The 14,897-nt window shown below is 46.2% G+C and overlaps 1 protein-coding gene across 1 annotated transcript in view; it reads left to right on the plus strand.

Annotated features, from left to right (window-relative positions):
• Window positions 1-10,104: 10,104 nt before the first annotated feature.
• LAPTM4A (lysosomal protein transmembrane 4 alpha) overlaps window positions 10,105-14,897 on the plus strand; it is a 17,878-nt gene continuing 13,085 nt past the window's right edge. The window contains exon 1 of the mRNA XM_006767550.2: window positions 10,105-10,370. Within this exon, the coding sequence (XP_006767613.1) occupies window positions 10,260-10,370 (111 nt within the window). The 5' untranslated portion in view covers window positions 10,105-10,259. The remainder of the gene's footprint in view (window positions 10,371-14,897) is intronic.

A 14,897-nucleotide genomic window follows, 5' to 3' on the forward strand; every position in this document is an offset into this window, starting at 1 on the left:
ATGCCCCTACCCACTCCTTCCAGGTCAGCACAGGCCAGAAGCACAAAGCAAATGGATGCACCCAGTGCAGGAGGAAGAGGGGCTGAAAGGGTTCCACACCAGCTGGCCCAGCCCTCCTTCGAGGCTGCAGACCAGGCAGGGCCAGCAGCCTTTCTACTGGGAAATCTCACACTCACTGTAGGTCAGCAAGCCCTGAGCCCCATCGCCTGGGATTGTCTGAAAGCTGAAGACTCCAAGACAAACGTTGCTTGTCTTCTGTGTCATTTTCACTGATGCCCATGTGAGTGCAAGGGATCCCCTCGCTCACCAGTCCAGCCCCTCAACCCCCGAAAGAAGGGATCTTCTGGGTGCAGGTTCTCTTGGACCTGAGAGGACAATATTCTCCGTGTTATGAGCTGTAAGATAAAGGTCAGCACGTCCTGCCCACCCCCTGCTCAGCCAGCAGGGACAAACATGGGCAGAAACTGCGTTTTTAAATTTTTTTGAATTATGGTCCAGATGCTTGGCAAGTTCACATTTGCTGGATGAAGAGAGAGATGATTAAAAGCTCAGTTCTTGGAAATAAAAAGGCAAAGGACTCTGAGTTCTTTGGTTTCACTTTTCCAGGATCCCTTTCTAGGCCCCGAGGCCTCATTTGCAGGATTGCTTTCGCTCACAGACACAGGATCCTGGTATTCTCTGGGGACTCCCATGCTTAGTTACACTTGGCCGTTCGTCTTTATTTTAGATGTTCAGGAACAGCTGTTAAATGAAATGGTGAGAGTGGTGGAATATTCCATTCTCAGGAAGAGGTATTTACAGGATTCTGCCATTAAAGGTAACATTGGGTAAACGAAATGTACCAAGAACTCCAAGGTCAAGTACTTGTGAGGTAGCAAAAACCCAGCCAAGGCAAGAGTTCAAGAGTCTCACTGGCCTTGGCCAGAATGTGGCTGAGGGTAGGGGCAAATTTATTCTGGTCGGAAACGTTTGACACACATTGTCAAGGTCATGAGGGTCAGGACTAGAGAACTAGGGAGCAGAGTTTCACATTTTTCAGAAATAACCTGGCGACTACAGGTCGAACCAGAGGCCTCAAAGAAGAGTGTACTGGTCAGTCAGAGAAACAGAATGAGTAGGAAGTAGATATTAAGAAATGTATTGCATGCCCATCAGCAGATGAGTGGATTAGAAAACTGTGGTACATCTACACAATGGAATACTACGCTGCTGTAAAAAAGAAGGAATTCTTACCATTTGCAACAGCGTGGATGGAGAGCATTATGCTAAGTGAAATAAGCCAGTCAGAGGAAGATAAATATCACATGATCTCACTCATTTGTGGAATGTAATGAACAACATACTGGTAAACTGATGAACAAAAACAGATCCAGAGACAGAGAAGCATTGATCAGACTGTCAAACCTCAGAGGGAAAGTAGGGGAGGGTGGGGGTAAGGGGGAGAGATCAACCAAAGGACTTGTATGCATGCATATAAGCCTAACTAATGGACACAGACACCAGGGAGAAATGGGGGGAGAAGGACACATATGTAATACCTTAATCAATAAAGAAAAAAAAAGAAATGTATTGCAAGGCATTGCCTTATGTGATTGTGGGGGCTGGAGGACCACATCTGAAGTCTGTAGGGAAGGCCCTCAGGAAAGCAGGCTGGGACTCAGGGGCACCGGGGGAAGCTCCTGTCACAGGTAGGGCTTCTTCTTCAGGGAGGCCTCAGCTCTGCCTTCAAGGCCTTTCCACCGATGTAATCAGGCCCACCCAGATTATCTACCATCATCTATTTTATTTCAAGTCAACTAATGACGGACTCAAATCACATCTACAAAATATCTTCACTGCAACACCTAGATGGTGTTTGATTGAATGAGTGGAGGCTGTTACTCAACCAAGTTGGTGCCTACAAAACATCATTACAGCATGTTTGGCCCCCTTCTCGACCATTTCCATGGTGTCCTCCTGAGAAGTGTGGTGGCCCAGTAAGTGCGTGACAGCTGGGGCACCTGAGGGATGAGGGCCCTGTGATGGGTGCACGGAGTGGCCCCAGCCCAGAGTACCAGCTCTACCCGCCGCGCACCACACGGGACTTTAACACGGACTCCCAGGACGCCTAGAGCATCACAGATGGGCAAGCCTTTGAGACCCTTCGTCAAATCCTTTCATCGCCATTGAGAAAACGGTGGCCCTGATCATGAAATAGCCGAGACCAGCCAGCAAAGGAATTGAGGTCTCCCCTCTGCAAGGGTGAGGAAAGGAAAGTGAAGACTGAGAAGTTAAGGAAGGAAGGGAACAGGCTTGACGAAGAAGGAAAGGCAAACAGATCCTCCAAGCTCAGGGCTGGGGCTCCCAAGGCTCACCCCCTCATTGCACAGATGGGGAGCTGAGGTCACTCTGCGACTTAAGGGCCCACACTTCCTGGGACAGTGCTGGGCCTTCCACTGTCCCCCACAACTCCCCCTTCCCTCCCAGGGAACTGGGGACACAAAAGGCTGCCCCTCTCGCCCTCAGGCCTTTGGAAGAATCAATTCATTAATCTAGATCATTCGTTTAGGAACCAGAGGGCTTGGGGAAGGTGCCAGGAGAATAATTCCAAACTCAGTCTCTGCCTCAACAAATACAGCCAAGTCTGTCCTGTGTTCTCAGGTGACAGCCCCACCTCCGCCGTCCAATCCGAGGCACCAGGAAGGGCTGAGTGGCTCTGTGCAGGCCACCCCTGTGCTGCCCTCCCCGGTTCTCATCCCTGGAGGGACACGCGGCTCTGGACAGGTGTCCTGGGGATGGCAGGGCAGCAACCCCGGCCTAGGCCTCTCCTGCCCCTTACAGAGGGCACAGGGAGCTCAGAGGTCATCGGCTCAAGGACATCCAACAGCTATGGACTGAGAACCCCACGGCTCTCATTCTCAGTTCATTGCCTCTGTTTTTGTTCTTGTTTCCCCTGCCACTGTTGCCACTTATTTTCATTGATTACAGCCCAACATATAGACCAGCGGTTCTCAACTGTGGGTCGCGACCCCTTTGGGGGGTCGAACGACCCTTTCACAGGGGTCGCCTAAGGCCATCGGAAAACACATATATACTTACATATTGTTTTTGTGATTCATCACTGTGCTTTAATTATGTTCAATTTGTAACAATGGGATTGGGGGTCACCACAACATGAGGGACTGTATTAAAGGGTCGCGGCATCAGGAAGGTTGAGAACCACTGATCTAGCCGGAGCCTTCATAGCGTTCTTGCTGCGGTCGGTGGCCAGATGGGAGGTCGGCCGGCCTGAGAGGGCCAATAAGGTAGAATGTAGCGACTGAAGCTCTTATGTTAGAGGAGAGGTATTCAAGTATGGTTTTGCTGTCTCATGCTTCAAAAAAAAAAAAAAATTCACACTGAAACAGCTTGGGCTTCTGGGAGAAATTGGTTCTGAGCATGACTAATCCAAACCCCGTTCTGGGTTTCGCAGAGTGCGTCAGTTCTCCCTGTGACTCATGGCAGGGGCAGAACGCCACGTGGGTCGCCCATACTGCGGCTCAGACACGCACAGAAGTCCCCTTCCGAAGTGCCTCATGTAATGAAGCCCCAGCTGCCGAAGCTGGCAGAAGCCGGTGTGCAGAGCTCTGACATAGATGCTCTCACCAGACAAAAGGATCCATTTATCTGTGGCCCGGGGTCGATGACCCTGTTTCTGGATTGCCCATCCATCAGCAAATATTTATCAAGGTGGCTTCGCGCTCGGTGGTTTGGTATATTAAAAGATTTATAAACATGTCCCGGACTGGCAGGAGCTGTCTGGCCCAGGTAGTAAGGCAAACTCACACGCAGATACTGAAGAAAACCAGCAGGGTGTGCCCCCCGAACGGTGCCGCCTGCAGAAGTCAAGGTGGGAGCTGAGAGTCTGGCTGGACCCTGGTTCCCTCAGCATCCTGTCCATTTCTTAAATGTTGAAAACGTCCCCCCATGTAGCTGTACATTCAGTTGATGACATACCACGGAGAGAGAGGAATTACTTCAAGTTACTTTAAAAGGCAATTCTACTACAGGGAGAGGCTAAGGCAGCCCTGCCCTCAGGTCTCACTGCCTGAAGGCTCTCTTCTGCTATTGCAGCGACAGACGGCTTCCTGAGCGTATGGTCCTCGGGGTTGAAATGTTTATCCCCCAAATCCAGATGTTGACATCCAAACCCCCGGTGCCTCAGAATGCGACCTTATTTAGAAATAAGGCCACAGGGCCCGACTGGTGTGGCTCAGTGGTTGAGCGTGGGCCTGTGAACCAGGAGGTCACGGCTCAATTCCCGGTCAGGGCACAGGCCTGGGCTGTGGGCTCCATCCCCAGTGTGGGGCGTGCAGGAGGTAGCCGATCCATGATTCTCTCTCATCATTGATGTTTCTATCTCTCTCTCCCTCTCCCTTCTTCTCTGAAATCAATTGAAAAATATTTTTAAAAAATTAAGAAAAAAAGAGGAAGAAATAGGGCCACTGCCAATGGACTTAGCTAAGTTGAGAAGAGGCCAGTAGTGATGCTCCGGCCCAGGAGGACTTGGCTGGGATTTCCCTTTGTTTTCCGGGCCTGTGACAGCCTGAGGAGCCGGGCGCCCAGCCAGCCAGGCCACCAGGGAAACCCCTAGTTCTACATTTTCCTGGAGGAAGGAAGGCGTTTCTCGGTGGGGGTGGTTCAGGACATTTCTAAAGCGATGAGCGAAGCTTTTGGGGTGGTTTTTCACTCTTGAAGGAGTAAAACTGTGTAAGATAACAACACATAACGTTCCCACCCTGAGTTATCTCCACTCTTCTTTCAGCAGCTGATACAGGATTTAGTTGGTGCCTACATTCTAGCTGTAGGTCGGAGCAGAGAGAGCTGTTCTCCCAGCAGGACGGGCATGGGAGGAGACCAGGAGACCCATTAATTATAAAGTGTATGCTTTCAAAACATTTTGATAGGTTCCCTCGGGAAACTGGAGAGTTTTAAAACTGTCAACCTAAAGCCATGGAAAGTTTCTATTTAAACTTCGTTTGCAACTCCTTGACTGAGAAAGTTGAATTTTTAGTTAAAGACTCCATTGAGTTTTTTTTTTTTAATGAGGCAAATGACTTCTTTCTACACGATAGGGACAACAGAGGCCATCAGGACGGGTCCTCATCCAAAGGGCCCCGCGTCCTTATGAAAAGGGAAATCTGGACACTGACATGTACGCAGGGAGAATGCCGTGTGAAGATGAAGGCAGAGGTCGAGGTGGGGCTTCTATAAGCCAAGAAATGCCAAAAATTGCCAGCAAGTCACCAGCGGCGAGGCAAGAGGCCTGGCACAGATGCCCTTTCGCGGCTCGCTGAAGGAACCCGCCCTGCCCTCACTGCTCTCAAACTAAGGGAGCTCGTTCACCTGCGTGCATCCAAGCCCAATAAACAGGGGTTTGCAGCCAAGAAAACCCGAGTCACAGGTGAGCTAATGCTCAAAGACCTGGCCCCCTGACGGCTTCCAGGGCATGACTGAAAGCCATCAATCATGGTGGAGTTAGGGGTGCGGTGACTGTGATGGTTGGCTCTAGGGTAGGGGGTAGTTGATCGTTGCATCTGGTCCTAATGCCAGCCACGGGGCTGTTCTGTCTGGTTTTGCCAGGGTGTGGTCGGTCGTTAGTGTGAGAGGTGTATAAAACCAGAGTATTAAGAATTTTGAAAACTTTAAAAGTCAGTGTCCTCTTCTGTTGACAAAGTCATCTGAGGGCCGCACTTGGTACCTCCGAGCCCCACCTCAACCTCTGCCTTCATCTTCACACGGCGTTCTCCCTGCGTCCATGTCAGTGACCAGATTCCCATTTTCATAAGGACGCGGGGCCCTCTGGGTGAGAGTTTGGTAGCTTTTATGGGCCTGGGGAAACAGGTCTGTTATGTGTGTTACCTAACTCAACTCGGGTGCCGTGTCACATATAAAAATTTTTTGATCTTTGCCACCATAGTAAAACACAGACTTATATTTTTGATATTTATTTTATATATTTAAATGCCATTTAACAAAGAAAAATCAACCAAAAAAATGAGTTCGCGTGTCATAGGTTCGCCATCACTGGTTTAGAATGTAATTCTACAGCCCAAGTAGTGATTTTAGCCCAGTGCATGGAAAGTAATTTTCCCACGGTGATAATTACATAGTACTTTTCATCTTCAAGATCCTTGGGCAGCACTTACCAATTACTCCTTTCAATACCTTGGAGCAATTAAAAATAGAACCCACATGTTTAATTTGGCTAAAGGAGATAATTACCAATGTTAGCAGACAAGAAATACCTTGAGGGACTGGAGATGAATAAGGAAATCATGGTAGGAATATTCGAGGCATGATTGCCTCTGCTTTCATCAGAGCAAAGAAATTAAAGCTTCATTAGGAAGCAGATCTTATTTCCATTTTACAGGTGAAAAAAACAGATTCAGACAAGCTTCTTGTCCAGGCAAATGCTGATGAGCCAGTAATCCAAACTGTTAATGTGAGAGTTGTATAAACCCACACTATTAAGAATTTTGAAAACCCTGAATTCGCTTTCCTCTTCTGTTAAAAAATAATCTGAGGGCAGCTCTTACTACCTCCAAGTCCCCACTTCAAATATCAGGAACCATTGTCCACTGTGGTGGTTAGAAAGCTCAGCTCACGGGTTCTCAAAACTTTTGGTCTCAGAACCTTTTATACTTTTAAAAATAATAGAGGACACCAAAGAGCTTTTATTTATATGGGTTATAGCTATTGATAGTTATCATACTAGAAATTAAAATTGAGATCATTTAAAATATCTATAAATTGATTAAAAAATAACAATAATCCATTACATGTTAACATAAAATAATCTTATGGAAAATAACTATATTTTCTGAAGTTTACAAAAGTAATGAGAAGAGTGACATTATTTTATATTTATATGAAAATCTCTTTAGTGTTTTGCTGGAGAAAAATAATAGCTCCATTCTCACATCTGCTTTTGCATGCAATCTGTGGTATGTTCTTTTAGTTGAACTATACAAAGAAAATTTAGTAGCACACAGATACGTAGCTGGAAAAAAGAAGTATTTTAATAGCCCTTTTAGATATTTGTGTTTATTCTTCTTTGATTCTACACTAAAACTTAGTAATAAGTCCCTAAAGTTCAGTTACAATGTAGAATATGAAACCATATCAATGACCTTTTCATAGTTACATTAAACACGACTGGTTCTTTTACTATGCATGGTTTTGCAACATTGTGCATTGGTTACCTGCGAGATGTTGGGTCACTGAGTTGTGCAGATATTCAAATGTTTGACACTAACCAACTTAAAAAAAAATCACAGTTTATTTTACCTCCATTCTCATCAGAAAAAAATCTCTAAGTTCACGCTGGTGAATATAATGTGTTTTTTTTGTATTTTTTTCCTTTGAAAGACCAATTTTATCACTGGCAACAAATATTCCAGTTAGGACAGGCTTAATTACATTTGTTTCCAAAAAATGGAATGCCAAATACGCATGTCTGAATTTTAATATTTGCTGGTCAGTTGTTCTTTCAAGTAAAAACGGTGGTGTGAATAAAGCAGATAGTTCAGTTCTCAAACCTAAAAGCCCTGACCCAATTGTATACACATCATTCTGCTCACATTTAATTGGTAATGACTATGCCTACAGCTACCTTGAGAAATAAGGGATGCTGGCCAAGGGATGCAAGGAAATTATTCAAAAGAAACAAAGTGATCCATGCATAGAACACAGTAAGGGCTATGTAAATTTATGTAAATTTTCAGGGGGGGGGGCATTATTATAGTCTACTCCCTGATAGTGGAGAAATGTCCAAATTCATCATGAGTTAAATTACTACTATCCCACTCCACCTTTTAGTGAAGCTTGGGTGAATTATGGCCTCCCTGCATCCTCCCTGCACCAAGAAGTTCTATTCCCATCAGGGAACATGCCCGGGTTGCAGGCTGGGCTCCAACCCCAATAGGGGACTTACAGGAGGCAGTAGATTGATGTTTCTCTCTCCATCTCCCTCTCTCTCTCAAATCAATAAAAACATATTTTTAAAATTTGAAGTACTATCCAAACTAGAAAACTTGTCCATGGACAATTTTTTCACTTGAGGAAATAAACCCAGTCTCTGCTTTTCCAGAATTTACATTTTAGTAGGTGAGAAAAATAATCAACAAATCAACATATAATTTCAGGCAGTGCTCACGGAAGCCATGCCAATGCAATAACCTTTACTCTGAACTCACTGTGGTCTCTCCATCTAAGAATATATTTGGCAGCGGGAAGGCCTGTCTATTCCCTAAAAAGGAAGTGTAGGTCCTTCCAAAGTGTTAAACTGTAGTGTAAATGAAAAAGAGGCTCTAGGAAAAGTAACCTCACAGGGTGATCTGATAACAGATTTCTTACTGGGAAAGTCATGGTGATTAGTCATGCCCCAGGCATGTAATTTTTAAAAAAATGTAATTTTATTGATTTCAGAGAGGAAGGGAGAGAGAGATAGAAACATCAATGATGAGAGAGAATCATTGATTGGCTGCCTCCTGAATCCCCTACTGGGGACTGAGCCTGCAAGCTGGGCATGTGCCCTTGACTGAAATCAGTCTGCAGGCTGACGCCCTATCCACTGAGCCAAACTGGCCAGGGCTATACCTTTCTTAGTAAAAGGTTTCTATTTCCCTTAAGCAAGCCCTGTCCATTGTTTCCATGCATCTAGGTGAGTTAATCACCTTTCAAATAAGTGTAACTACCCTCAAGAGAGAGAACACATGATCTTTACGCTGTTATAATCCAATCCCTGCCTTGCTTTCTCCCACCTTTAAGTAATCTTCTTTATATTCCCTCCCAAGCATAAAAGAAGCTGCAAAACTGTCATTGTCCAGATCATTTGAGATCTTGCTGCCTGGCATTGCTGTCAGTTTGGCTCAAATAAAACCTTGTAAAAATTCCTTACAAGTTTGGACATTTCTTAGTTCGACAACATATATATTTTAAAAATGTTTTTATTGATTTGAGAGAGGGAGATGGAGAAACATCAATCTACTACCCCTGTAAGTCCCCTATTGGGGTTGGAGCCAAGTCATAAATCTCTTGCAAATACAAAATCAACACATGTCAAATGTCTTATTTACTCATTGAGGAGACCAGTAAGATATTAGAACATGGTTAAAGCAGAATTTAAGTACCCACTTATATTACTGAATCAGGAATAGGAAATGAATTTACAAATAGATGCAAAGCGGCTTTTTCCAAGGAGGCTGTCGATTCAATGTTAAGTTCAATGGGCACAGGTATTTTGTTTTGCTCTCAGGTATCTACAATGTAGAGCTGCACAGAGCTCCACAAAGACGGAGAGCCCCCTTAGGATCAGAATACCGGCAAGGTGAGTTAGTAGGGAAGACACCCAGTGAACTTATGGTCCATTTCAACGTGCTACAAGTTTCACTACAAAAATCACTCTGATGAGCTGTAAACATGCTGCACCTACGCAGGTCTCTCTTTATCTTTGTTGTATGTTCCTCATTAGTCTCCATCCTCTTGCCTCTGCGTTGCCTTTTGCAGGGCTCCATGGTGTTTCTTTGCTCCCACCACTGGGGCTCACGGGTGAGCTCCAAGGGGAACCAAATCTGTGCCCCTGCAGGAAATCAATCTCCGCCCGAGCAGGGGGCGGGCTCAAGCTCGGGGTTAGCCCCGCCCACCCTCCACAGACACCGATAATGGCAGCGCGCCAAGGTCACGTGAGCAGCCGCCCTCCCGTGACGCTTCCAGAGCAGGACGTGGCAATGACGTCACTCAGAAAAGTCCTTCGACCCTTTCTGCCAACTACCCATCCCGTCTCCCCCTTTCCCTATTCAACGCCTTTTTTCTCGCCGCTCCGGTCTCAGAGATGGTAACCTACCGGGCTACACCCAGCCCTAATACCCTCGGCCTCCGAGCCAGCCAGCCCTTACCCTCCCTTAAGAGCTGAGGGGAGCTGCACTTCTGTTTGGGCATGACGTCTTGTCAATTTCCAAGCTGCTCCAATCAGAGGTCTAGTCAACCGAGCTTTCCGCTCTCCTATTGGTCCGTCGGGGGGGGAGGCGGGGAAAGAAGGTGTAGCCCGAGGTCGCCCGAGGGCGGCGCTCGGCCCTCAGTGCGCAGGCGCGCAGGCGCTGGCTGGGGCCCGGACCGGGGGCGGGCTTGAAGACGCGTCGTTGGGTTTTGGACGCAGGGACAGAGCTCGCTGGGTTCGTCCGTCGAGCGGAAAGCTTTTGTTTGGGTCCCGGCCGAGAACGAGGCCCGCGAGATTCCCAATGGTGTCCATGACTTTCAAGCGGAGCCGCAGCGACCGGTTCTACAGCACCCGGTGCTGCGGCTGTTGCCATGTCCGCACCGGGACGATCATCCTGGGGACCTGGTACATGGTGAGGACGCGCGGGGCGGGGGGCCGGGGCCCTGGGGTTGGGGAGGAATGCGCATGGGCGGGAGGCCGGGAATCCCAGTGGGAGAGGAGGAGAGTGCTCACTGGGAGGGGTGGGACCGAAAACGGGGTGTTGGGTGGGGCGGCCAGGCCTAGGGGAGCTTCTTTTGCGGGCGCCCTAACTTTGCGGGAGGGGACGGTGTCCAGGAACCCGAGGGGCGGGGGGGGGGACGGGGAGACGGTTCCTTGGCCGGGATTGGAGCAGCGGGGCCGGGCCGAGCCGAGGGGGAGGAGGGAGTGAGGGTGTTGTGTTTTGGTGGGAAGTTCTGGAAATTACCAGGTTTCAGCACTTTCTGTACTTCCTTGGTCTGCAAGCCGCCCCCTCCCCCGGCGCCCTCCCTGCTCCCTGGGATGTTTCTCCCGGACGAAACGGGGAGGAGCGGGTCTAAGTAAATGCAGCCTGGCGTCCGCGATCGGTTTTGCCCGCGTCGCCGGGAAAGGAGCAGCTGGCGCCTGCTTCTGGCTCCGGGCCTCGTTTGCGGGGAGGAGCTGGGGACCTCGGCTGGAGGCCTGACCGAGAGCCTCTTCGGTGCTGGCCACGGGCGCCGGGACCCCCTGGACGGAGACCTGTGTCGTCACGCGTCAGGGCCAAGTGGATTGATGGTTCCCTCCCAATGCTTCCGAGATTGCTTACGTCATCGCCAGGGTGCGTGCATGTGGAAGCTGGTTTGCCCCCGACTTCGCAATAGGTGTCTCGTTTAGGTCGCTTTGGGGTCGTGACGACTTCACAGGGGCTTTGAACAGAGTTCTCATATGGGCGACGTGGCCACTTTCCCTGATGTCTTCGTGAGTGTGTGTGTGTGTGTGTGTGTGTGTGTGTGTGTGTGTGTGTGTGTTCTGTGTAGTGTATGTTGTGTGAATGTACATATACACTAGCACACATGTGGCATTTGCCAATAGTCGAATGAGATCAGACCTGAAAACAAAACAAAAAGCTAATTTCAATAAACAACAAGAATTGTTGGCATTGTTTCTGATAACAAGTTCAAGAGGGGGAGCGCTTTATCACAGACATTCTTTCTGCCTGTCTCTGTTCTCATTACTTCCCAGCCCAGTGCCTTGAAGTCATTACTGTTTGGACAAACACCAGATGAGCATCGTCTTCACTTAGGCGGATAGTGTTTCATGCCCGCCCCTCCCCCCCGCATCTGATCTACACATTATTCCTGACTGCCCAGTTTTTTTTGTTTTGTTTTGTTTTTTTTACAGCCTTGCTTCATTAGGAACGCTGGAAACAACAACAAAATGTGAAAGTAGGCTTATTTGCTTGTTTCCAAGAAATATTTCCTGTAGTTTTATACGCAGAAACATTTTACTGGTGTAGTTCTATCCCATTCCCCTGAAAAGGCCCCTTTCTAGTTCTGTATTTTAACTGATGGGTCATATTGGACATCGATCGGTTAATGGCAATAGGAGCCTTTGTATTTCTAACTTTCTTTTATTCCTAATCCATTTGGTAAGGGTATGGGTCTTTAATTTCCTTTGTTTGCCTTGAACTCTGCCTTCGCTCCCCTAAAAGGATCATTGAAGTCTTTAGGGTCCTCAGACCTCTTACCCACCCTGCCTTCCTCACCCCTAGAGGATGACCTCTCCCTCCTGCTTTAACTGAGAATGAGTGTCTGGTGGTCGCGTACTCTTGCCTGCAAACCCAATCTTCCTTTTTCTCAGTGCCTTTCCTTTCACGGAACAAAGGATTTCCAGCTTCTCCAGAATAAATAACCACCACCTCAGTTTCAGCCATCTGAACGTAATTGGCTGTTTTTCTTTCCAAGGCATATTAACATTTTTATTTATTTATTTTTTAGAGAAAGAGGAAGGGGTGGGAGTGGAGAGAGGGAGGGAAAGACTGAGGGAGGGAGAGGGGGAGAGAGAGAGAGAGACGGAGAGAGGGAGAGAAAGACTGAGGGAGGAAGAGAGGGGAGAGAGAGAGAGAGAGAGGAAGAAAGAAAAAAACATCGATTTGTTGTCCCACTTATTTATGCATTTGTTGGTTGATTCTTGTATGTGCCCTGACCCCCTGACGGGATCAAACCCACGACCTTAGTGTATCCCCACGATGGCTCTGCCCTACTGAGCTACCTGGCCAGGACCCAGGGGTCAGTTCATAAAAAATGAAAGGAATAGTAGGGAAAAGTGGGAGCTAAAACAGCAAAACTCAAAATGCATTTATTCGCCCAAAATAGGGAATGAGGAGTTTTAATCTCTTTTTCTCTGGAAGTACTTGATGTGTAAATATTTCACATATCTCCCTTTTCCTGTGCTTGAGCCATAGCTGTTTTTACTTTGCGTGGACTTTTCTGGTTAATAGAATATTATATTGGTTATATTATAAATGGTTATATTTAATATAACCATTAATAACTTTGAAATAAAAACAAGCTATACTTATGTAAAGGAGTCTGGCCGGGGTGAGGGCCAGAAAGGAATCCAGCTTGAGGAAACCTGTCTTCACTTCTCGCCTGCTTAACCATTTGCACGCCATAAGTATCTATAGACACAAGCAACGGACCTTTTTTAATTAAATTCACAATATGGTGGCAGTTAACTGGTTAAATCAATTTTACATTAAGAGATTTATTGACCATCTAGAGTGGAAAAGTCTGGTGCATGTACAAAAAGAGTTAAGTCACTGGGACCATATGTCATTGATCGTTTTATTGGTATTACCTGCCACATAGAGGCTCTCTCAAGTGTTTCTTGGCTTGAACATGGCATCTGCCCCCAAGACTTTTATGGTATTACAAAGAACTTCGGAGCACATACACAAAAATGAAACTCAGGGTACATCAATAAGGGGGGTGGGGTGAAAAAGTTATCAGATTCTAATCAGATTAAAGATTGGAAAAGGCTGTTGGTTTTCGTTACAGCATTGCTGGTGACTTTTAAAAGTGTGGCTTTTAGTAGGGGAGGCATATAGCGTATAGAAATCAAGACCAGTTAGAAAAAAGTGTAATAAAATATCTCTAAACACAGGATTTGTCCTAACAGTGCACTTTGTTGCCAGAAGCTCCTTTACTACGGATGGAGAAAAAACATGGAAATGAGTGAGGTGGAATGTCATGTCCCTCTCCGGCTGCCTTGCCGTGATACTCGCCTCAATTTCAGGGGGAGAATATTTATGACTCTCTTTAGGTTGCCTCTGTACTGTCTGGAACCTCCCACCTCCTGGGCCCAGGCGCCATATCAGTGACTGTATCCGATACTCTGCCTTTGCTTTCTAGCAACTGTTTCTACTGGTCTGGAGCAAAGAGACTGTAATACTAGATACTAAAGTATTAATTGTGTGGCACTAAATAGTGCAGGAGGATATGGAGAAGCCAGAGCCACTTACAGGCTTGAAGTGCTAGTCTTTGGCATTTTAGATGGGAATGAAGCATGCCTGACTTAAAACTGGGTTAAGTAATATAAGAAATTTTAGAATGAGCTCCAGTTTAAATTCTGGCATTTCTGAAATTGTTTTCTCTATCATTTATTAAAGAATTTGAAGACAGATTATTTTAAACAATAGTTTCTTATGTGGTATATTTTCTGTGTAATATTTATTGAATGATTGAAATGGGCATTAATTTCTGCTGCAGGAGGTGTCCTCCATTGTTGTTAATGGTGTACTACAAGAATGCATTTTTTTGTTTGTTTTTCTAAAAAAATATTTTTATTGATTTCAGAGTGGAAGGGAGAGGGAGAGAGAGATAGAAACATCAGTGATTAGAATCATTGATTGGCTGCCTCCGGCACACCCCCTACTGGGGATCGAACCCACAACTCGGGCATGTGCCCTTGACCGGGAATTGAACCCAGGACCTTTCAGTCCTCAGGCAGATCCACTGAACCAAACCAGGTAGGGCCAAGAATGCATTTTGACCATTTGGAATAATTTTAGGTCTGGGAAAGATTTAATATGTGGCTTTTTTTTTCATTTGACAACAATTTATTTTTAAATTATTCATCTTTCTCTGGGAAGGGGTGAACCCTATTGTCTGTTTAATGTGTGGCTGATTTTGCATGAGTGCCTCAAACATAACCAATCTAAAGTTACGTCGCTGGGCGAGAAGTGAAGACAGGTTTCCTCAAGCTGGATTCCTTTCTGGCCTTCACCCCGGCCAGACTCCTTTACATAAGTATAGCTTGTTTTTATTTCAAAGTTATTATCTTTCCTCAAACACATTGTTCTGTGCTATTTATTTTCCCTGTAATGTTCTTCACCCAACTCTTAAAAAAACTTTATGAAGGAAAATTTCAAATGTACAAAAATAGTGAAGTAGTATAGAAATCACCCAGCTTCAATCATGAACATTTTGCCAGTTCGGTTAATTTTTTAAGGGTTAGCTCAAATGTTTCTTGGTGGAAACTTTCCTTGCTTCCCAGCCGGAGGGATCTGGTTTTCTCACTGTGCACCTGGAAAAGTTTCTGCATCTCTTAAATTTACTTTTTTGTTAATCCTCACCCAAGGATATTTTTCTCATTTTTTTAA

Source organism: Myotis davidii, unplaced genomic scaffold (assembly GCF_000327345.1).
Source record: "Myotis davidii unplaced genomic scaffold, ASM32734v1 scaffold238, whole genome shotgun sequence".
In the NCBI taxonomy this organism is placed as follows: Eukaryota; Metazoa; Chordata; class Mammalia; order Chiroptera; family Vespertilionidae; genus Myotis; species Myotis davidii.